Below are 23,949 nucleotides of genomic sequence, written 5' to 3'. Positions count from 1 at the left end.
GGAGGGTCTCCGCCTCGTTCTGCAGAAGAGGTCCGGAGGCAGAGAGCATCGGGGCTCGGCCGGTAGCGGGGCCGAGGTGGGCTCCAGGCTTCCTGTCCATTCCCCTACCCACATAGAACACTCGGAACGGCGGGCCCGGGAAGGTCTACGGCCCGAGCGGCCCCGCGCCTCCCTTCTCCCCTCCCCGCGGCCCGGCCGACCGCACGAGGCCGCGTTCAAAGACCCCCTCAGCCCCCACCCCTGCACCAGATAAAACTGGGCTGCACCCGGGAGCCCCACTGGTTGGACTAGGCTCGGCGGAGGTAGGGCGAAGGAACTGCGCATGTGAGATGTGGGGAAGAAACTACTCGGAGGAGAGGGGGACAGAGGAGGCGAACTTGGTTCGGCCCGCGTCCACGCGCTGAGAATTAGCCAACCGTCTCGGGCGGCGTGCGCGCACCCCCTCCCAGCTACGGAGGACCTACGTCACCTGGGCCGCTCAATCAGAGAGCGGCAGGAAGGGGCGGGGGAGTCGGGGGACCGGGACCAGAAATACGTCAGACTAATGAGGATTCGGGAAGAGGAAGGGGGAGGGGTCAGCTCCTCACACGATCCAATCGCTTTTTCCTGGGCCGCTGATCTCCACCCAGACTCTCCCATTACGAATACTGTCTTGGCCTATCAACGATCGAGTCCTTCGAAGGGGAGGGAGAAGAGGAGGCGAAGGAGAAGGAGACGGGGAGAGAGAGGAGGGGCGGGGGAGGGGAGGAGAAGAAGAAGAGAGAACCTAAAGACAACGGGAGAGCGCGACCAGCACCCCCGCCCTCTCAACGGCCGCTCCCAGGCCCTTAAAGGGGCAAGTCGGGGAGAGAAGAAGGAAGAGAAGGGAAGAAGGAAGGACTTTTTATGTCGGCGGAAAGCAAAGCCATTCCCCATCACCATTGCCTCACATCCGGGGATTTGGGGGCTGCCCCCTCAGCCCCGCCCCCCCCTCACGCCTTTCATGGCGACCGGAGGAGGAGGCTGGAGAAACTGGGCTCAGAGGAGGTCCCTTTAAATTTTCTTAAAGGGGAGGTTGCTGCACTCGGAGGACACCAACGTTTATCTTAAAGGGGAAGCTGCCGGACAAGAGCTGCCAAATCACGGACAGGGCCGTCGGAAAGACTAGGGAGAAAGTGGCTTCTCATCTCTGCCTTCCTCCCCAGGCCTTTTAAATTCGGTTTCGAGGGGAAGTTGACGTATATGAAGGACTGTAAATTAACTCGTTCCCTTAAAGGGGTCTTTCGTGTCGCTAGGACCTTAAAGTCTTGAAATGAGCAGTCTTCGTTACCCGGAGGGGCTTAGATCCTTTTAAAGGTCGGGCCTGCGTCGGTCTTAGAGCTTTCGTGCCGTTTTGAAAGGTTGGAACCTTGCTTTTCCTCAGGAGGACTCGAAAACCACCCCTCCCAGGGGGAAGTCCGCTGCTCTCGGAGAAGCACAAGGCTTTCTTAAAGGGGCTGCTGCTGCTGGCAAACTTCAAAGTCTCTTTAAAGGGGTGGTTTCCCCCTTCTCCCTCAGGAGGACATTAAGCCCCTTTTAAAGGGGTGACCTACGCCGCCCGGAGGACTCTGAGCCCGTTCTTAAAGGGGTGGTGCCGGCTCCCATCTTCCTCAGGACTTTCGGCTCCCTCTTTAAAGGGGCGGCCCCCAGCTTTTCGCCGGGAGGACTGTAAACCCCGCCTTAAAGGGGAGGCTGTGGCCCTCTCTTCCTCTTCCTCCTCCTCCTCCTCCTCCTCCTCCTCCTCCTCCTCCTGCTCCGTCTGTAGCCCCCGGGGTTCCGGGCTTGAGGGGTGGCTCCGGTTGCTCCCGGATGCGGGGCTGAGGGCGGTCACCATGGAGACCGCGGCGGCCCCGGCCCCGGCCCCCGGCCCGCCGGGCTGGGGCGGCGAGGGCGCCTCTCAGCCGCGGCGGCAGCGGCGGTGCTCGCGGCGGGACCGGGAGCGGCGGCGCCGGGGCGGGGGGCGGCGGGCGGCAGCCGGGGACGCGCCGCGGACGCTGCTGGGGGCGGCCTCGGCGCTGCTGCCTTCGTCGTCGTCGTCGTCCTCGCCCCCGCCCCCGCCGCCCCCGCCGCCGCCGCCGCCCCCGGCCCGGCCGTGGTCGTCCGCCTCCTCCGGGGAGCGAGGCAGCCCCCGGGGAAAGAGGCGTCGGCGCCGGCCCCCCCGGCCCCGGGGCAGGAAGCGGCCCCCCGGCTCGGGCAGCCGAGGGGAGGAGGAGGACGACGACGAAGAGGAGGAGGGGGAGGAGGAGGAGGAGGAGGAGGAGGAGGACCTCATCGATGGTTTCGCCATCGCCAGCTTCGCCAGCCTTGAGGCCCTGCAGGTGAGGCCTCGGTGGGCCCCGACCCAGGCCGGGGGTTGTCAGGGCCCGGGTCGGAGCCTGGGGGGAAGGGACTGGAGCCCGGGGGCAGAGCGGGGGAGGAGGAGGCCCGGCCGGCAGCGCCCGGGAGTGAGGGGCCCGGCCTGGCAGGAGGGGCAGGGGGGGATGGCATCCCAAACCAGAGCAACCGGCTCCTCTGGCCAGGCCTCTGCCCTCCCCGGGGGGTGGGAGGGGAGCCGATCCCCAGGGCCACCTGGCTTCCAGGGAGCCACCACACCCCAGAGCTGGCTGGCTGGCTGGCTGGATACTGTCCGCCCTCCCGGCCGGCCATTCATCAGCGGCAGCGGCCCGTGGGGCTGGCCTTGGAGAAAAGAGAAGCAGCGGCCGGGTTGGGAGGGGGAGGAGGGAGCCAGGCCTACCCCAGAAAACGAGCACAGCCTGTCATAAGCAGTAGGGCCTAGGGGCAGAAAATCCGGGTCTGAGATCAGGAGAGACCTGGGTTCCACTCCCACCCTGGGCCCTTGTTAATTGTGCCACCGTGGACAAGTGTCGTTATGTCTCCCAGCCTCAGTTTCCTTATCTGTAAAGTGGGGGTTATGCCTGTAATCCTTTTACTTTATGCTCCCAGTGTTGAACACAGTCCTTGTACGTGGTAGATGCTTAATAAATCCTTGTTCCGTCCTTGATGATGCCTTGAGGATCAAATGAGATGGTGGTAGAGAACTGTGCAGACCTTAAAGTGCTTGTAAATGATGATCTTTATTTAGTGTCTCTCTCTCACTTGTCTACTTTTTGCCCGCAGAAGGATGCATCCCTTCAGCCCCCAGAGCGACTGGAGCATCGGCTAAAACATTCCGGAAAGCGGAAGCGGGGGGGTGTAGGGGGGGGCCGAGGGGAGCCAGGAGACAGCTCAGAGCGGGAGACTGGCAGGCCCCCAGGGGACCGTGCCCGAAAAAGGTCCAGCAAGCGAAGGAGGAAAGAGGTGAGATGTGCCACCCCTCCCATTCTCTTACCCTTTCCATAAGTCTCTTATGTATTCCATGCTGTTCTACTTCAGCAGTTCTGATTTTTGGTCCTCGTGTAGCTAATCTGGTCTTTTAGTGCTTTGTGATTGAGTTGGGGGCACACTTTAGAAAGGGCATGAGCAAACTGGAACGGGTCCAGAGAACAGCTCTTCAGAGAGTGGGTGAAGATTTGCAGGAAAGCTGTTCTTTTAGGAACGTTGTAGAGGAGAATTCGGTATTCAGTGGGAAGTTGGACTAGATGATCCTTAAGTTTACTTCTAGCTCAAGGATTTTTAGAGGAGTGGGTCTTGGGAACTTACAGTCCCAAAGGAAACTGCTCTCCAAGGGCATGATGTCCTGGGGTCTCAGAATATGAATCTTAAAGGAGGCGGGGAGCAGGCCAAAGCTGCAGACATTTCATAAATAGGAGAGTTCTTGACTGCTTTGTGAGGTTGAGAGGGTAGGAAGAGTACAGGTATCTTTAAACATTCCTTTGAAGGGTTGTAATGTGTCATGCACCAAAGCATAAGGGGTGGACAGCCTTAGGACGAATTTCCTAACAGTTAAAACTGTCCAATAATGGAAGGCTTGTCTTTGGAGGTGTGATCTCCCCATCCATGGGAGTGTTTAAGCAGAGGCTACGGGTGACCATATGTCAGATTAAAGAAAACATTTCTTCAGAGTGGGAGGTTAGATTAAGTGACCTAAATCTCTACTAATATTTACGATTCCATAACCCTTTAGAATTTGGACTAATTAGTACTGGATCAGATCTTCTGATAGAAGCAAATTTAGGCTGAGTGTAGGTAGGGCAAACTGGCCCAACTTGGTGGAGTTTGAGCTTGAATTGGACAACAGCCACATCAGGGAGTCAAATGCCTGTTTGACTCTGCCTTTGACTTCTTCCTGATGAGTGTCCCTCACCTGTGTACTCTTCCCTTATAGGCCTCCTCCCGAAACTCTCTGGAAGCCGGATACATAGTAAGTGGTCCTTCCCTGCCCAGTTTTTTCCCACTCTCTCTCCAGCAGACACTGCCGTGCCCCCTGCCAACTCTTCTCCCCTCCCCTGACACTTCTGTCTCTCCTTCTCTCCAGTGTGATGCGGAGAGTGACCTGGACGAGAGGGTGAGTTGGTGCCCGTGTTGGGTGGGGGGCAGATCTTGCCAAGGGTGCCCAGAGGCTATTTGGACTTGGGACTGTGACATCTCATCTCTAGGTAGAATCTCTTATGCCACCAGGAACTGATTGCTTTCCTTCTTCTTACTTGCCAGGTCTCTGATGACGACCTCGATCCATCGTTTACTGTCTCAACCAGCAAAGGTTTGTTCTTGGGACCGGGGCTGGGGTTAAGGCTGAGCACAGCCTGGAGCTCAGTCGCTCCCAGGAAGAGAGGAGGGACAACAAAGCACCCAGTTTGCCACTGACTGTGTACCTTCCCCTCCCCTTCCAGCCTCGGGCCCCCATGGCAACTTAAATGGGAACTGTGAAGCGAAACTCTCTGTGATCCCCAAAGTGTCGGGGCTGGAGCGGAGTCAGGAGCAGCCCCCCGGACCCGACCCGCTGCTAGTGCCTTTCCCTGCCAAGGAGCCACTGCCTCCACCGGCCCCCAGACCCCCAACCACCCCCCCAGCCCCGATGCCAGCCCCTGTCAGCCTGCCACCCCCACCTGCACCCCAATTGCAGCTCCGGGTTTCACCCTTCGGCATCCGCTCTTCCACTTATGGCAGTGGCCTGGACCTTAGCACTGGCAGGTAAGTGATCCCAGGAAGCTAATTTGATTCATTATGGAGTGTGTGTGTGTGTGGGTGTGTGTGTGTGTGTGTGTGTGTGTGTACACGTGTGTACATAGGTTCTTTCTACTTGTACTGTTCCAGGTACCATGGGTAAAGGACCATAATTCTCACTAGGGAGAGAAAAGATTCATGTGAAACACTAAGAATAATAGAATATTAGAGCTTATTTTACAGATAAGGAAACAGGCACAGAGAGGGAAGATGATTTGTTCAAGACTACGTTATAAAGTAATAGCAAAGTCAGGACTAAAGGCTAGGTTGTCTGACGTCTAGTGTTCTTTTTGTTACTTCACACTCCCTAAAAAGGAAGCTGCGCTGAAAAAGAGAACTTTACCTGGGAAAAGGAAGGCTCGAGAGAGACATCCTGGGATGCATTAGTCCCAGGCTGTGTGGGTTTTGAGTAACATACAACAACGCATGGAGGTTAAATGCCATAGAGTGTACATATTCATGGGGGTCAGAGAAGAGAGAGATCTGTGTAGGTCAGGTAGATTAGGATGAATGAAAGAAGCTGGTGGGAAAGGATCAGGGATAGGAGACGAGAGAAGCAAAAGAAATGAAAGACTTCTCTGCCTCAGGATGGTTCCTTGTGGGGTTACACCCTCATGTTTGTCAGTAAGCTGAAATCTTAAGGTCTTTTCTTAGTAAACACCAGAAGATTCATAATAGAGAAAAGCTTTATAAATGCATTGAGTATGAGTAGGGTGCTGTTAGCGAGTCTGACCTCTCAAGTAGATGGGATTCTTTCAGATTTTTTATGTTTCCCTGGTCTTTTTCCACAGCTCTTCGAGGCCACCCCCGAAGGCTCCTGCTCCTCCAGTGGCCCCACCTCCACCTTCTTCCTCTTCCTCTTCATCTTCATCTTCTTCTTCCTCGTCTTCTTCAGCTCAACTCTCCCATCGGCCCCCAACACCCTCCTTGCCCTTGCCTTTGGCCAGCCATGGCTTCCCCCCTACTGGGCTACGGCCACCTCCCCCACCACCCCATCCTGCCCTGTTTTCCCCTGGCCCTACTCTACCCCCACCCCCACCTTTGCTGCAGGTGGCAGGCCACCCTGGGGCTGCAACGGCCAGTGCCCTCTCTGGTGAGTCTTCAAGAGCTTGCGTGGCTTTGAAAGGTAGAGAGAGATCTTGGAGAAAGAAGTACTGGGGCAGGCATTCTGCCCTTTGAATCGGGGAAAATTCAATTTCAAGAGATAATGGATTCAGGAGAAGGGTGTGGGTTGAAAGGATGAAGGAATAAATGTTAGGTAACAGAAGTAGAAGAAAGATACCTGAAAGAGCCCAAGGGGGAGGACTGATCCATGAAAGGTTAGAGCAGGAGGAAGCAGAAGCAAGGGATCAGAGCCCAATGGGGGTGGGGCCTGAGTGGGGTGGTTGGGTGGAAGGGGGAGGGGGGCATAAATCCCTCTCTCCCTCCACCCTGCCCCGTCCTGGTCACCTCTCACAGAGCAGGAGCTGATGCGGCAGGACCTGAGCACTCGGTTCCTGAGCGCCCAGGGAGGCCCCGAGGTGGGGGGGGCAGGGGGCTCAGCCCGGCCCCTGGCCTTCCAGTTCCACCAGCACAACCACCAGCACCAGCACACCCACCAGCACACCCACCAGCACTTCACCCCCTACCCTCCTGGCTTGCTGCCCCCCCACGGCCCCCACATGGTGAGATTCCTCTCCCACTCAAGGACCTGGTAGGGGTGGGAAGGGGCATCTGAAGCCTTTGGAGGGTTGGGGGAAGTTGCCTGGTTGTTTGAGGGTGAGGGATGTTGCAGTGTATTCTTAGGTGGACCGTGGGGAGGGACGTGTGTGTGTGTGTGTGTGTGTGTGTGTGTGTGTGTGTGTGTGTGTGTTTGGGGTGGGAGGGAACCATCTGAATCCATGTATGGGAGGTCCATCTGGTGGGAGATAGGAAAGTCTAGTGTCTCTGGCTTCTAATTTATCCCCACCTTCTTTCTCATAGTTCGAGAAATATCCAGGAAAAATCGAAGGCCTTTTCCGGCATAACGTGAGTGCCGTGAGGGGCCCTGGGTCATACCTGGGTGTGGGAATGCTCTGGCAAGTTTCTTTCTTGGTGCTTAATGAGCATTCGTTTGGTATAGAGGACTCAGCAATGTGTTAGGGCCACGGGCTGCCAGCAGCAACCAAGCCTGCCCTAGGAGAAGATGAGATCTCACTGATTCTTAGTTATAGAGTGAGGGAGCGATATGACAGCAAGAAAAGAGGCCTTTTGGCTGTTCTCTACCCCCAGTTTGGTCATTTTTCCTTCACAGCTCTATGCGGCCTTCCCCCCTGCTGTCCCTGGCCTCCCCCCTGGTCTGCCTCCTGCTGTCTCCTTTGGTTCTCTGCAGGGGGCTTTCCAGCCTAAGGTGAGTGTCCAAAACGCAGATACCGTGTTCTCCTTTCCCACCTATCTCTTGGTAGATCGTGTGCTCTTTGTCCCACTTCCAAAGCCTGAGGCAAATTAACTCTTAGATCCCAGATATGCCTTCAGTCACCAGATCTCTGTTCCCCTCTCCTTAGTCACTCTCCCTTCCTTTCCCCAGAGCACGAATCCAGAACTGCCACCACGACTGGGGCCGGTCCCCAGTGGGCTGCCCCAGAAGGGAACACAGGTGAGCTGAGGGGAGACAAAAGAGGGCCAGGTCTTGGCAACGAGGGGCGGGAGTGGCAAGTACCTCGGGAGGGTGAAATGCCATGTAGGTGAAGTAGGGAGCTTTAATGGGTTGGGTTTGTGGTTTCTCACTGTAGGCATTGTTCCCCTAGGAGTGAGCAGTGGGGATTTCAGAGAAAGAGAATTCCTTAAGGAATGCCCAGGGCAGGGAGAGCATCCAGAAGAAAGTTCTGAGCACTCTGAAGTATTGATGGGACTCATTAGGCAATCGGAACTTTTTGAAGCAGATAGCCCAGGGAAGGGGGCTTAACCAAAGGGCTATGTGTTATTCTAAGGGAGAGGGCTATTTTAAGGGGAAAGAGCCCTGAGGACTGTGATCTCTGGGCTCAGAGGCCAGGACCCCGAGGGCAAAGGGAAGCTGGAATTTTAGAGAGTCTGGGTTTGCCAAAATGAGTGCTGGCAGATGGGACTAAGCTGTCCTCCCATTTCTGTTCCTGCCCTTCAGATTCCTGACCATTTCCGCCCCCCACTGAGGGTGAGTAGGATGGGAAAGGGAGTGGGTTCAAAGGGACAGGGATAGAGAAGGACATGGGTTAGGGTCTTATGGGTGGTGGGGAAGGAGTGAAATTTGCCTGGGGAAGGGTAATGGCATCACTTCTCTTCCGTTCCTTCTGCACCTCAGAAACCGGGGAAGTGGTGTGCCATGCACGTGCGAGTGGCCTATATGATCTTGAGGCACCAGGAGAAGATGAAGGTATCCGGCCTGGTAGAGAGAGGATGGAGCTGAGTGGGGGTGCTAGAGGCATGAGAGTGAGCTGAGGAAGGATGGGCTATTGGGAGGGATGTTTTACAGACTGATTTAGGGCACGTGATGTAGCGATAGACGAGGAGCAGCAGGAGAACCCTCTGCCCCCAGACAGCTTCCCTGTCTGCCTGTAGGGGTGCCTACAGCTTTATCGTCCAGGCTTTATTTCTTTGGGGCTTGATGATTTTTCAGTTCTCGGGGATTTCCTATAGAAATGCCACACTACTCCCCACCCCTTCCACATGCACTGAAGAAGAGGTGCCCCCATAAACTCTTAACAAGGCCTGATCTATCAAATTGTTTCTCACCCTGTCTCTGGGAGTGGGGCCAGGTCAGAGAGAAGTTCATTGGGCAAAGTGTCCAGTCAAGGGCCATGGGCTCTCAAAAGGAAGTTGAGAGGGGACCCACAACCACATTTCCCCATTTCCCCATTCTCTCCAGGGGTTAGCGTCTTAAGGAAACCTTGGGGAAGGGAATGGAGAAGGGAGGAGGATACTAAAATCCCTCACCGCAGTTCTTCCTCTCCAGTTAATGCAGGGAGATCCTCATAAGCTGGATTTTCGGAACGACCTTCTGCCCTGCCTCCCTGGGGCCTATGGAGGCCTTCCCCCTGGGCAGGAGCTCTCCCACCCAGCTTCCCTCTTCACCGCAACAGGTGAGTCTGGGAATGAGCACTAGCCTGGGAGTCTAGGTTACCTGGGTTCTAATAGTGATCTTGCCACTAACTGTAACTGTATGATGTTGGATAAGTCACTTGAGGCTCCTTTCTCAGCCTTTGTTTCTTCTCCTGTATTGTAAAGTGAGTCTCTAACAGCTATACCATCTGCCGGCTAATAAATCTTAGAATCTTGGTTCTGAATTCCTTTGTGGAAAGCTTTCTCTCCATTTTTCTCTCAGGTGCTGTCCATCCTGCTGCCAACCCTTTCACAGCAGCTCCTGGGCCCCCTGCATCCTTTCTGAGCCCTGGTACCCACATTGGTAAGAGCAGTTCTTCATATATACCAGCCCTAGGACTAGGCTAACAAGTGGTCACCCCCTGCCTAGAGGCCAAGAGCCCCCAGTTCTTCCCAATCATCCATGGCCGGTTTCCTCAGTGTCCCCTGTGTGCACCACACACATTTCTCTCTTTACTTATTCTGCTTTTCACCTGCCTGATAGCCCCATGTCTATCCCTCCCACCTATCTAGAGCCTCTAAATTCTCCTGAGCTCAGCTCGCCTCTGTCTCCATTAAGTAACAAGGTTTGGTGGAAAGACCCTGGACTTGGGATAAAGTGGCTTTGCCACTAATTTGTAATGTAACATTTGGCAAGCCATTTCTTTTGTGGCCTTGATTTCCCTATAAAATGAGGAAGTTGGGCTGGGTGACGTGTTGGTCCCTTCAAACAACAACATCCTTTCTTTTCTGGGACATCTCTCTCCTGGAAGGTTGTAACACTTGTCTTTCCTATTTTGTTTGAAATCTTATATTACGACTGCCTTATATCTCTTTTATTTGACTTTCTGTATTAGTCTTGTCTCCCCAGGAAGACTTCTTAGTTCCTTTGAGGGTAGAGACCTTGGGCCTAAACACAGGGCTAGAGAAAGGCAAGTGCTACGTCAGTGCTTTACCCACAGATTTGCCCTTTCTCCCCTCCAGATCCTTTCGGGCGCCCTACCAGCTTTGCGTCCTTGGCTGCTCTCTCCAATGGGGCCTTTGGAGGCCTGGGCAGCCCTACGTTCAGTGAGTATGGGGGTGCGGTGCTCAGGGAGATGGGGAAAAGAGTTGGGGCAGAGAAGAGCACCTGTTCTCTTTAAGTTGTGTTGGTTCTTCAATTCAGTGGTGAAGCAGCAGGCTAGTTGGATTCTCTAACTTCACACTTAGCCTGAAGCTCCTGGTTCTCAGTTGGCCAACTTGTTTTTTCTCGTTTTTCTAGACACTGGTGCTGTCTTTGCCCAGAAAGAAAGCCCGGGGGCCCCTCCTGCCTTTGCCTCTCCTCCTGATCCATGGGCCCGGCTGCACCGTGGCCCCCCTGCCTTTCCTGCCTGGGCCCGACCCCCTGAGGCTGCACGGACACCTGGCTCGGACAAAGAACGTCCAGTAGAGAGGCGAGAGTCCTCAGCCCCCAAAGAGGAGAAAGATAGGTATGGCTTTGCCCAAGCACTGTGATGCTCCACCTCCTTTTCTATACCTCTGACTTCAGCTCCCCTTGATCTTAACCAGACTCCTTCATTTCTGTCTTTTGCTCCCACCCACCAAGAAAGAATCTAGTTTCTAGCTTCTTCTCTTCATTTCATTTGTTTTTTTTTTTTTTGTGATTGTCACTTGTTCTTCATTTCATTCATGCAACAACCATTTATTAAGCACATCTCTTCTCCCTTCCCTTAGGGATCTCCCATTTTCCCGACCACAGCTTCGAGTTTCCCCAGCTACCCCCAAGTCCCGGGCCGGGGAGGAGGGGGTAAGACCCCCCAAGGAGCCTGTGAGGGTGAAGGAAGAGAGGAAGGAGGAGGTCCCTGGGCCTCCCAGCCTACACCTGCTTTTTGATCGGCCCCGACCACCCCCCTTCTTGGGTCCCAGTCCTTCTGACCGATGTGCCCCCTTCTTGGAGCCCTGGCTGCCGGGCCCTCCACGCCTGGCCCGCCCCCCACGATTCTATGAGGCTGGGGAGGAGCTGGGAGGGGCAGGAGCTGTGGCCACAGCTCGACTCTATGGTCTGGAGCCTACCCATCCTCTACTCTATGGTCGCTTGGCCCCCCCACCTCCTACCGCAGCCCCTGGGCCCCCTCAGTTGCTTAGCAAAACGCCTCCTGGGGCCCTTCTGGGGGCTCCGCCCCCCTTGGTGCCCGCCCCTCGGCCTGGCTCTCCCCCTAGACCGCCAGGGCCACCCAGAGCTGACAGGTGAGGGGAGGGGAGGGGCTGGGGGTAGAGCTCCATTTTCTTCCCCCCTTTTTCACTTCCCCACCCAGCCTTAGGGTGGAGGTTGTGATCCTACTTGGGAGGGCAAAGGTCATGACCCCTAGGCTTCTGTGGAATTGTCATGGGGTCACAGGTCACTACCCCAGCCATGGGATCATCCTGAAAATAGAGGTCCCAGACCCACCCACCCCCAAAGGGGTTAAGTGCAAGAGCCACTCTCTAGAGGGATGGGGGTCACCTGGAGGGCAGTGGTTGTGACCACCTGAGAGGCAGTGCTGTTCCCTCTCCTATTTTCCCCATCCCCTCCCCTTTCCCCTTTAAAATTTGGGCTCCCTCAGAGGGTCCCTTGGATGCTAAGCCTCCTGACAGCCTCCTGTAGGCTTATCAAGCCTGAGGCCAAAGTCACACACACCCAGGCCTCTTGTTCCCCCTTCCCTCCTGGGGGAAGCAGGATGGGGCTGCTGGGACATCAGAAGTCACCAGTGACCCTCCTTCATAGGGTCTGAGAAGATGGGGGGGTTAGGGGGAGGGGGGTTCCCTGTACATATTTATCTCCCCTTCCACATGGCCCCCCCAGGTGTTTTGTACATTTTTACAGGGGTGCCCCCTCAGCCCAAATCCTCTTCCCCCCTCCCTTGTTTAATTAAATCCTCAGACTGGTGCTCTGTTCCCAGCCTCTCGCCTCTCTGTCTGGGGGGAGGGGGGAAAGAAGGGAAGGAAAGGGGAAAGCCTGGTGGGGAGTTGGGATTGGGAACCCAGCAGGAGGTACCAGGGACCTGGCTTTATTTTCCTCAGGAAATTGGTGATTTATGTGAGGGACAAACATGGGAATGGCCTCCCTGAGTCCATCAGTCAGGCCAGGATGGGTCAAATTAATCTCACCCTGCCATTCCAGGAAGAAGGGGAAAGTCCTCTTTGATTGGCTGGCAAGGCCACTTCCCTCCAGCCTTATATCTTGTTTCTTGTCATCCCCAGGCTTCCAATAGCCTGAACTCTTAAGCCTCAGAAATTCTGTCCCTCTCAATGTGTAGGTCCTGGTGCTCTGGACCAAGCATCCCCCAGGAGTCAGTTTTCCTATTCCCAAGAATCTTGGGGGCCTGCTGTTCTAAGGCAGAACTTGGTATCTACCTTTATGCTGCTTCCTCCCCTCAGAGTCCCTGAATTCCCTGGCAGGGAGGCTGAATTCATCATGTCCCACAGACCAAAGAACAGGGGACGGAGCAAAGCAAGGCAGGCAGTTCCTCAGAAGCTACCTGCCTGAACTCTTCCTAACAATGACCCTAGCCCCAGCCTGGCCTCAGGGAGTTACAGGTACCCCTGTGTTCTGGGCCACCTTAGAGACTATTAAGGTGGTGGGTTTGTTAAAAAACAAAGATATTCAGTTGGCTCCCCCCATGGGGTAAATGGGGGATGTTGGCTCTGTAATATTTGCGGATATTTATATAAAAAAGGAGTGTTACAATGCAGCTTATCTTCCTCCTCATTGACTGTATGCCTGGGACTGGGTGGGAGGAGGGAGGAAAAAGGGCCCCAAACGGGGTGGTGTGCACCAGGGGATAAACTTTTGAGACCCATTATGACCAGGATTGGGGGTAGGCAGTAGGCTGGGTACTTTGGGGACTTTTTCAGTTTTCACTGTTCTGTTTATCTTATTCTCATGCTAAAATTCATTTCCCTAAATGAAGCCAATGAAATAGGGGGTACACACCTAGTTTTGAAGCATCAGGGTGTAATGACAAAAACATTGATCCATGAGTCAGGAACCCATATCACAAAGAACTCTCTATTCCATTTGGCTGGCTGTTTGCATTCTATTAAAGTCAGCAAAATTTAGGTGAGGCTCCAAGGCCAAAGTGTTTCTGAAGCTATTCCTAATGAGTTAGTGGTCTAACAGGGTTTGCTGTGACCCTGGGTAATCCGCTGCTTGCTTTAGCCTTATCTATAAAACAAGGATATCAGATTATATAATCTCCAAGGTCACTTCCAATTTTTACTTGTAGTCTTTGTTGAGTAGGGGTAAAAATAAGTTTTTGTTTCACATTTTCAAGCCAAAAATTTTTGAGGAGAAGAGCACTCTTCACCCAGGCTTACTCATCCAGCCTCCCAAAGAACTCATTAAGAATAGCTGAGTAAATTTGGCCTTACATGCTTCCCTAGGTTTTGCTGAACTGAATAGAACACAAGGACTGGACTGGATGCAGAGGTGATGGCAGGTGGCGGACCTGCACCTTAATAGAAACTTGTAGCAGCCCTGATAACCAAATCACCACCCTTGGATCATTTCTTTTTTTAAAGGAATTAATGTCTCCAGCAGGCTACTGAAAAATGCCTCTGTACTCTCAGATGGGGAAATGATAATCCTTCTAGGATCACAATATCTTAAGTTTGAAGGAAACTCAGAGGCGACGGAGTGTAAACTGTCCAGCATTCAACATCTATTAAGTGTGTACTGTGTATAGGGCACTGTGCCCAGCACTAGAGGTACAGAGATGAAAAACTTGACAGTATTTGCTTCCAAGGGGGTTTACATTTTAGCTGAGGGAAACAAATGTGATGAAACAAGATTTTTCAGTTGTGTTTGACTCTTAGTGACCTCATTTGGCGTTTTCTTGGCAAAGACACTAGAGTGGTTTGCCCCTTCCCTCTCTGGTTTGTTCTATAGATGAGGAAACTGAGGCAAACAGTGTTAAAGGATTTGCCCAGGGTCACACAGCTAGTAAGTGTTTGAAGCCACATTTGAACTCAGGAAGATGAGTCTTCCTGATTCCAGGCCCAACACCCCATCCAATGTGCCACCTAGCTAAAAGAAAGTCATTGGAGTAGGGAGTCCAGACAGGTCTGTCTGCCATCATGGGATGGTGGTCTAGCCAGGAACTGCAGCACAGAGCATTCCAGCTCTGAGGGATGCATCAGGGCAAGATGTGGACTCACAGCCGTATCGGGGCACTGTGACCTAGTGCAGGGTGCAGGAATAGGTGCCAACTGGCAGCTTTGCCACTACTCAGTTCTGGGTCATGGATCCAAGACACACTGAGGAAGGGACCTGTGCCCAGCAGTGGTTCTCAGGGTGAGGAGCAATTGTGGGCTTGGGCTGTGTGCTGAGTAAAGAACAAGTTCAGAAACCAGCAGCTGTGTGCCTCTGATCCTAGGAGTGGAATGGGGTCTCATCGACTTACCATCAGTCTTCAGCCTGCTGAAGAATAACCAGGGCAGGAATCCCAGGCCAGAAGGAACCCTGCAGTTCTGTTACTGTGAACCAGTAGAATTTTCCAGCTGGCTATCATGGCAGCAGCGGTCTACTGAAAGTCCAAAGGAGTTACCCAAGAGTCTGCTGTTCAGATCCAAACCCAGGTTGGCAACTTGCAGAGCTCAGACCAGGGAAACATTGATTAGACTGCTTTGGGAGCCTTGAAAGCTTGTAGGTCCCTATCCTGAACTGTTCCTGAAATCCTGGAATAACACAACACCCAGTACCCCAAGAAGGCAGCAGAACTGGTCCCAGAGATCCACTCTAGAAGTGTGCGGAGACTGGCTCTAACCTCAAGTCTGAAATCAAGAAGTAAGCTGGAAAAATAGTCAAACAATTCTTCCATAAAGAGCTATCATAGTGACAGGGACGCTCAAGATCCAAACCCAGAAAAAGAGAATGGCACCAAAACATCTACAAACAGTACCTCAAAGAAAAATACAGGTTGGGCACAAGTTCAACTAGACTTCCTGGAAGATATAAAGTAAAAGTTATGAGTTAAACAGGTTTTTATGGATGATATTAAAATACTAGGAAAAAAATTGCAAAAGAAATGAGATCAATGGGAAAAAGAATTGGAAAGAGAATTAACAGCTTGGCACAAGAGGTATGAAATCTTGCCTAAGCAACAAACTCCCAGGAGATTATAACAGAGCAAATAGAAGCCAATGTCTTCATGAAACAAATACTGAAAGTCAAAAGACAAAAAAAAAATAGGAGACCATGAAGTATCTTATAGCAGAAAAACTGCCTTGGGAAATAGATCAAGGAGAGAAAATTTTAGGATCATTGCACTATTTGAAAACCATGACCAAAAAAAGAGCTTAGACATGATACTTCAAAGAGATCACAGAAGAAAGCTACCCAGACTCTTTAGAACCAGAGGACAAAGTAGAAATAGGAGGAATCTGCCAGTTATCTCCTGAAAGAAACCCCCAAGTGAAAAATCCCCAGAACGTTATAGCCAAAAATCTTGAGTTCTTAGATTAAAGAAAAGATACCGACTGCAAGCAGCCAGGAAGAAAGAATTCAATTACTGAGAAGCCACAGTCAGTATAATACACAATTTAACAACAACTAATATAAAGTGGAGAGCTTATGATAGAATATTCCAGAAGGCAAAGGATATAAGACTTATAACCAAGAGTGACTTACCCAACAAAACAGTATAATCCTATAGGGGTAAAAATGGAACTTGAATGAAATAGAGCACTTCCAAGTCTTCCTGATAAAAAGAATAGAGCTGCATAGAAACTTGAAGTTTAAACACAGGAGATAAGAGAAACATAAAATGGTAAACATGAATGAACAGTCATAATGGACCAAAGGTTAAACTGCTTATATTTTTATATGGAAAGAAGATATCTGTCCCTTTTGAACTCTATCATCGTTAGTTGTCATAGAGGGGACATTGATTAGACAAAAGGTTTGGGAGTGGTTCTGTTGTGTGGCCCTTCCTGAACCCTCTTAATTCTAGTGTCTTTCCTCTGTTGATCATTTCCTCTTTATCCTGTATATATCTTGTTTGTACTTAGCTATTTGAATGTTGTCTCCTCCATTAGATTGTGAGCTCCTTAAGGGACAGGGTTGTCTTTTGCCTTTCTTTGTATCCCCAGTTCTTAGCATAGTAATTGGTACATAGTAGTCACTTAGTAATTGCTTATTGACTGACCTTAAAAGAAGAATGGCTAGAAGAAAAGAAATACATTAGCTGGGGGAACAAGGGAGTTTACGTTAGGTTAGGGACAATTATCTCACTTAAAATGAAGTGCAAAAGTAGAAGTCTATACAAACTAGGAGGAAGGTGAGAAGAGGAGGTGACAGATGACTCTCACATTCTTCTCAAGTAGTCAAAGAATATACACACACCCAGTTGCTTATAGAAACATGTTTCACTCAGTATGGAAAGGAAGAAGGAGGAAAGGGGAATTAGAGGAAGGGGTAGGTTATAAGAAAGGGGAATTCGAGGGGAGGGAAGATTATGGGAAGGATTAGTATGAAGAAAAACAAACTACAGAGACACAAAAATATAACTTTTTTGTGGTGGCTAAGGATTGGAAACTGAAATGGTACTCATTGATTGGGGAATGGATGAACAAATTATGATATAAAAATGTGATGGAATACTATTGTTCTGTAAGAAATGATGAATGTAATGGTTTCAGAGAACCCTGGGGAGATTTGTAGGAACTGATACAGAGTGAAGTGAGCCAATAGGTTGACCTTTTGTTGGAGTCAACCCTCAAATAAGCCCTGATTCATGTGAGCTTGGCGGAGGCAGGGGGCGGGCACTGAGCAAAAGATTGCATCTCTTAGGTTCGTGTGAGATAAGTTATCCACCTCCCCAGTGCCAAATCCCTTTTCTGAGAACCATACTTCTTTGGAGTAGCCTTACATTACTTGATTCTTTTTGTAGCTGGACTATTTGCCCTAGTGTGAGGTAAATTAGGAAAGCATATCAGAGCTTGATTGTTGAGTAGGCCTGGGCTGCTTGCCTGAACCTGACACAAATCTGCATATCTGGAACCCTAAAGATCCTGATACCCTGCTTTAAAAAAATCTATCAGTTTGTCAAACTTATTTATTACAAATCAACATTTTTCACTCCTCCCCTTCACTGCTAAACTTCCATGTTTGCTGGCTCCATTTTCTCACCTCCCACTGACTCCTGAACCCCTGGAATCTGGCTTCCATCCTTATCATTCTACACAAAATGCTTTCTGCCAGGACACTCATGACCTAGTCACCAGTCCAATGAATCTGTCTCATTCCTTCTGCTTCTTGACCTTTCTGCAGTATTTGATAGTTGGTTACTCATACATTGACATACTCTACTACTTTGGCTTTCATAACACTGCTCTTTTATGGTTCTCTCCCTACATGACTCCTATTTGGTCTTTTTCAATGGTTTATATTCTCCCTTCTGCTTTCTCAGTTCGTGTCCCTCAAAGATCAGTCATCATCCCTTTTCTCATCTCTTGTTCTTGGTGATCTCATCCATTTCCCTGGTTTCAATCAGCACCTCAATGCAGGTATCTCCTAAATCTACCTTTAGCTCCAATCTCTCCCTGTATTCTGGTCTCCTATTTCCATACTACCCTTTGGATCTCTATCTCCACTTGTATAGTCTGCTAACACCTCAAGTTCAATATTTTCAGGCTTAAACTCATCATTTTCTTACCCCCTCCAATTTGCCTCTCCTTTCAACTTCCTTTTTTATTGACAGTGCCATAATCTTTCCCATCACCCAGGTTTGAAATGATCACCATTGACTCCCTCATAGCTGGGTTCAATAAGTTGTCAATTCTACCGTGCCAATGTCTATTGTATCTGTGCCTTCCTTTCCACTGACATTGCTACCATCCTGATTCAGGCTCTGGTTACCTCATAAAAGGGATTTGGCACTAGGGAGGAGGATAACTTATCTCATGTGAACCTTGGAGATGTAATCTTTTGCCCGATGCTCCTCAAACTCAAATGAATCAGGTATGACTTGGGGGGATTGACTCCAAAAGATCAATCTTTTGGCTGGTTTTTTTCCACCAAGAGTTTAGGAAATTTTCCAGATATTGTTTGTGTGCAGTTCATGAATAGTGAGAAAGTGATGTTTATTTCATATATATTGATCAGTATGGATTCTCTTAAGAGGCGAGATTTCATCACATCACTAAGAGTAGGAGAAGAAGAGTTTGTTCTACCTGTTTAGAATAGAAATTGAAGCAAACACTTTACTCTCATCCCCTCAACTTTGACCCAGGTTCCTCTAGGCATGGTCTAGGGTCTTTAAACATAAAAGGATCATTTGCATAGGATGTTCATAAAGGATCATTTGCATATGATATTTCATAAATATCACAATTTGGCTTGTACTTCACCCCAACATGGAACTCTGGGGAAATCTTTCTCATTTTCACATTGAGATTTAGCCCAGCTTTGTGTGATCCAAAAAGAAAACATACATTGTATTTTAGGTACAATTACTGCAAGAAATAAACAATAGAATAGAGATTTATAAATGACTGCTCAGGCTCTTTAGGCAAAAGGCTCACCCATCTGCAAGCTTGGTACTTGCTACACCATTAATAGCTGAGTTCGCACATTTTCTCCTCCAAATCCCTGCAAAGGAACTACATCACCTGGAAGCTCTTGGCAAAGGAGAAATATTATTCATTTGCAACATCCCTCCCCTATCCCCTAGGTTACAATCATAGATAAGGGGGGAAAAGACGGTCTTGTTCTTTAGCATGTCTGGCGACTTATCTGACTGGTGAATTATAGCTTATGGTTCCTGGTCAATTGACATTCAAATTCTGGCTCTCTGTGACCCAGGACTCACTAACTCTTACTTCAGGTATACAATCCCTGTTGCTCAAGTAGCTTCACTAAGGTAAATCTCTGTCACCTCTCCGGGATAGTCATATCCCTGCCCTCAAGGATGCTTGAGAGGGGGATATGGGGAATTCAATAATATGAAAAGTTATGCTTCACTGTGTGTTATATGGCAGTCTGGTCTGGCTTAGGTCACTTAGGGGTGCTGCCTGACTCCATTCTAATACTTCTAGCAGCTACCAGCCATGTGATGCAGTCTGTCCTTTAATGCACTGCATTTGAGCAACTATTTATGTTATGTGGCTGCTTTTTTTTTCTTTTCCCTTCCAACTCTGGTTTTGCTCTCAAACATAGAGTCCCAGGCAAGACCAGAGAATGTTAAGGAAGGAACCATCTACCTAGGCAGACACTACACTAAGTTTCTACGAATGTGTGGAAACAGGGTCCCTAGATCAAGGTAACAAAAGCTGTTATGTACAGGTCAGCCTTTATTTGTCCCCAGAGAATATCCAGAAGATGCAAAGAACCTGAGTGAGTCAATCTGCAGAATACACATAAAATCCTCCCAGTAGCCCATAAGCAATCAACAATTCTCCCTCTCCAATGAGTCTCAATGTACTTCTGGTTTAGTGTCACCCTATGGTTTGAATCACCCTCAGAAGGGAAATGGAGCAATATTCTAGTGAATCCTGAGCTAACCCAGAGGATCATATAGAGTCCCTCTCAGACAAGCCACTCTATGGTTTGGACTCCACTCAAGCCTTTTGGGGCTCCTAGAAGGCAACCCTTTTCCCATTCAACCATCATTGTCTAAATAACAATAATAGTGGAGAACAAATTACAGGTCTTCACTTCCTCCTTTCTGTGATTTTAGTTCCTCATTGATCTATCAACTGCAGGAGACCTTGAGGGGAGCGGGGAATCTTCTCTCCACTGGGCATACTGCTCAGGAATTTTCTTTATCCATGCATCTGGGCTTTCACCCAGGCCTGGGGCATTTTGTGTGCTGCTGCATGCATGGGAGACAAAATACTGATTGATGGAGGGAATACAGAGTGTGATATGATGCTTAAGGGGTGAAATTGGTGAAAGGGATTCTTGGGATATGTCACAGATTTTTGGGAACAGACACAGAGACAAAGACTTTGAAAACAGCAGGCATATAGAGGTAGCCAAGTCCTCAACATGTTCCTGCTTTCCAGCTTTTCTCCTTGGAGGCTTCAGAGACACAATTTTTCTGTGGGTGAGACTGGGTCCTCTTTTGTGATTGAGCTGAGATTTCACCTCACTCCCATTTAAAAAGCTCAATCACTCATGTATTTTCTGGTATATTCTAATCTGTATAACCTCTCTGATGTATGCTTGTTGTTTGCTTGGATAGATGAGTTTTTCCACTATTCATGATAGGTTTTTTTTGTGTGACTGGTATTTGGTGGGAAAGAGTTAATGGAAGGTAAAGACTAGTGACCAGGAACTGGCTTTTGTTCTGAACCACACTCACACCCCTAGACCAGAAATATTTAGCAAGGCAGATTGTTATAATTCTAGTTATGTACATCTCTTGGAGACTGGAAAAAAGAGAGCCCACCTCCAAGGCACTCCTGGGTTTTTTCCCTTCCTGCCCCAGGTGGTATGCTGTCTGTCATGCAGGCATTGCCCTAGGCTTTCCTCCTTTCCAAAGAGGCAGGCCAGGTCTCAGATAGTATCCATATATGCCTCTTGTGAGGCATATCTATGCTTTTATACAATCCGTGTGAATTTGCCCCTATATTACATGGGTATATAATGCATATCTTGCACATGGGAGCCTATCCACAGGAATATTGTATTGTAATCCTGCTTTCTTATCTTGCAAGAGTTTTCATTTTAATTTTTAAAAAAGGAGACAAACCAAAAATCAATGTAAGGATGGGGAATGTCTTTCTCCTCTAACACACAAAAAAATTGTTCCATCTTTACCCTGGACCCTGTGCCTCCCCCATATGCCTGTTGATTTCTCACAGTTAAATGTTTCCCTTGGTTTCTGTTTGGATTTTATTTTAAGCTTTGATTCTGAGTTTATTCCTATTTTACTGTATTTTAATTTTCAGAGAACTTGTTGCTTGGGCAAGGTTTTGTACCTTTTGTGCCAAGCTGTTAACTCTATTTCCAGATTTTCCTTTTGTAGTTCTTTTAAAGCATTTATATATTAAAAAAACAAACTTTCTGAAATTCTTGTTTCATCTGTTCCAGAAATTCTAGTTGAATTTCACAGTCCAAGCTGTGTTTTTCTTTGAGGCTTTGCTTGTAGATGTTTTGGAGTCCTTCTTGTCATCTAATTCTGTGTCTTGCAGGTCTGTCTTACCATAGCTTTTTGTAGAGAATTTTTTTTTCTTTGCTCGTTCTTCCAGTCTGCTTCCTGGCTTTGGACTTTTCTGTTAGGGCCATACTCTACATACTTCTGGAGAGAATGTCTGAGCTGATCCTGTTGATGCTTTCTTGAGGTACTGAGTTTTGATCTTAGGGACAACTCAGTCTGGGGACCTGAAAGCTTTCAGTGCTCCCAGAGTAGTCTGATCTAGTGCAAGTATAATTTCTGTGCCCTAGGCCCTTCCCCATCTGAGTTCTATATGTTGCCAACCTGAGTTTAGGTCTTAGCAACAGAACTATGGACTTACTCTGGAGTTACAGTAGACTGCTGTGGCTGGAGTTGGCTACTATCAGCAAGCTGGAAAGCTCTACAGTTTCAGCATCAGAACTTAAGGTTTCCCTTTGATCTGGCATCCCTGCCCTGGTTAATACTCTGCCAGCTTCAGACTGAGTTAGCTGCTGTAATGGAGGCTCCACTTTTTACTGCTTCTTTCAGAAACTTCTCTCTCAAGTACAGAGCCTGGAGCCTTCCACCTCCTACCCCAGAATGCCACCTCTAGGCACATAGCATCTTTTCAGTCTGCACTTGATATGTGACCTGGAACTAGGTATTGGGCAACACAGCCCAGTTGGCACCTGTCTCTGCTGAAATGCCACGTTGTGGGTCTGGAACTTCCTTCTTCCCTGGTCCACAGCTTCTCCTTGCTGAAGTGCACCATGTGTCACCCTCCTGGTCGGACACCTTACCCATTGTCTGTACACCTCTCTGTTTGTCTTCCTGTGCTGACCTGCAACGCCCCCACCCGAAAAAGAACCAAAGCTCCTCCAACAGATCTAGAAAAAGCACCAGGCAAAAATCTGATAGGGAAATCCAAGATAAGGTCACAGTGAGTTATTTTTCCAGCCCAGGTCATCACCTCACACTTGGACTGTTGCAATGGCCTGTTGGTGGGTTTGTCTTCCTTAAATCTCTCCCCACTCCGATCATCCTCCATTTAGGCATTAAAGTGATTTTCCTAAAGCTGAGGTCTGACCATGTCACTGTCCCTGCTCAATAAACCCCAGTGGCTCCCTATCACCTACAGAATCAATACAAAATCTTCAGTTTGGTATTCAAAGGCCTTCATAACCTAGCCCCCTCCTACCTTTCCAGTCTTCTTGTACCTCACTCCCCACCACATCCTCTGTGATCCAGTGACGCTGGCCTCCGTTCCATGTACAAGACATTCCATATCTCTCAGTTTGGGGTATTTTCTCTAGCTCCCTGCCACCCCCAACCTCCGCAATGCCTGGAATGCTTTCTCTCCTCATCTCTGCTTCCTAGCTTCTCTGGCTTCCTCCAAGTCCCAACTAAAATCCCATCTTCTACACTAGGCCTTTCCCCTCTCCCCCTCTCCATTCTAGTGCCTTCTCTTTGTTAGTTATTTCCTATTTATCCTGTATATAGCTTCTTTGTATATTACGTTTGTTTTTTGTCTCCTCCATTAGATTGTGAGGTCTTTGTGAGTGAGGGCAGGGATGGTTTTTTGCCTCTTTTTGGATCCCCAGTGCTTGTCCCCATGCCTAAAACATAGTAGGAACTTGATAAATGTTTATTGATTGAATGGTTGATTGTGTCTTGCCTCTATCCTCATCTAGCCATTTCTAATGAGGCCCCCAGTAAGAATAGTGCTGCCCTAGCAATCTCCCTCCTTTTGCTATAAGGTCAGATTCTGTCATCACCCTGCCTAGGACTCTTCTCCTCCTTTGAGCAGAAAGCAGGGGTTCAGGAATTATATTGTCCATTCAGCTCGCATTAACAGGTCCTGAGGTATAGGGAGGGAAACCCCAAACAAAGTAAATATTCATTAATTAGGGAATGAATAAACAAATTGTAGTACCTGACCTAGCCTGTGCCCTCTTCAGCACTTCAATTCCCTTCCATCTCTCTGCCTGATAGTACTGGGGGTGGAGAAGTGGAGGTTTCTGGTGCTCTCTCTGTCCCACCTTGGTCTGAGCTTATTAGGTTCAGAAGCATAATTTCTGGAAGTTCCTTCATGGTGGAGGCCAGGACTGGTTTCCAGTCCCTACCCCAGAGCCTGCGAAGCTCCAGTGAGCTGTGTGATGCCTTCCCAGATCAACCAAGATTGAGCAAAGGTATGGCCCATGTCCTCATCCACCACATTCACCCACAAAATCCCTGGAATTTCTTGAACTATCTTGTCTCATATCAATCAAAAGTGGTGGGGAGACTTTCAGTCCTTACCCCTACCCTAAATAGCAGACAGCCAAGGGCTGAACACTACTAGTTCTCAGAAGATGGGATTTTGGGGGCAGGAGAGTGAAGGTGGCAGGTAGAGATTGCTTGAAAGGATGCATTGAATAGAAAAGCTAATGAAAATAGCCTTGCACTCCTAGACTTTAAAACATGTTCTAAAGCAGTTATTAAAACCAGCAGTATCAAATTCAAATAGAAATAGGGACCACTAATCTATATATAAGGACCCTTGTGGACCCCATATTAACTCAAAAGCACATACTAACATGATCTTGTATTTTTATTTTGTTAAATATTTTCCAAATACATTTAAATCTGGTTCCCCTTACTC

General features: G+C 49.3%; 1 protein-coding gene across 1 annotated transcript; it reads left to right on the top strand.

Moving 5' to 3' along the window:
* Positions 1–1,850: 1,850 nt before the first annotated feature.
* On the top strand, positions 1,851–12,105 carry FBRS (fibrosin). Its single transcript, XM_036742081.1, has 18 exons — positions 1,851–2,336; positions 3,136–3,315; positions 4,283–4,318; positions 4,433–4,462; positions 4,609–4,657; positions 4,788–5,088; positions 5,913–6,214; positions 6,580–6,785; positions 7,084–7,128; positions 7,394–7,489; positions 7,667–7,735; positions 8,240–8,269; positions 8,417–8,488; positions 9,068–9,194; positions 9,437–9,517; positions 10,177–10,260; positions 10,454–10,661; positions 10,906–12,105. Exons 1-18 carry the CDS (start codon positions 1,851–1,853, stop codon positions 11,420–11,422), a joined length of 2,919 nt encoding a protein of 972 aa, XP_036597976.1. The 3' UTR covers positions 11,423–12,105.
* The last annotated feature ends 11,844 nt before the right edge of the window (positions 12,106–23,949 follow it).

The sequence above is a fragment of the Trichosurus vulpecula genome, chromosome 1 (assembly GCF_011100635.1).
Source record: "Trichosurus vulpecula isolate mTriVul1 chromosome 1, mTriVul1.pri, whole genome shotgun sequence".
Classification (NCBI taxonomy): Eukaryota; Metazoa; Chordata; class Mammalia; order Diprotodontia; family Phalangeridae; genus Trichosurus; species Trichosurus vulpecula.
This window is presented reverse-complemented; position numbering and strand designations above follow the sequence as displayed.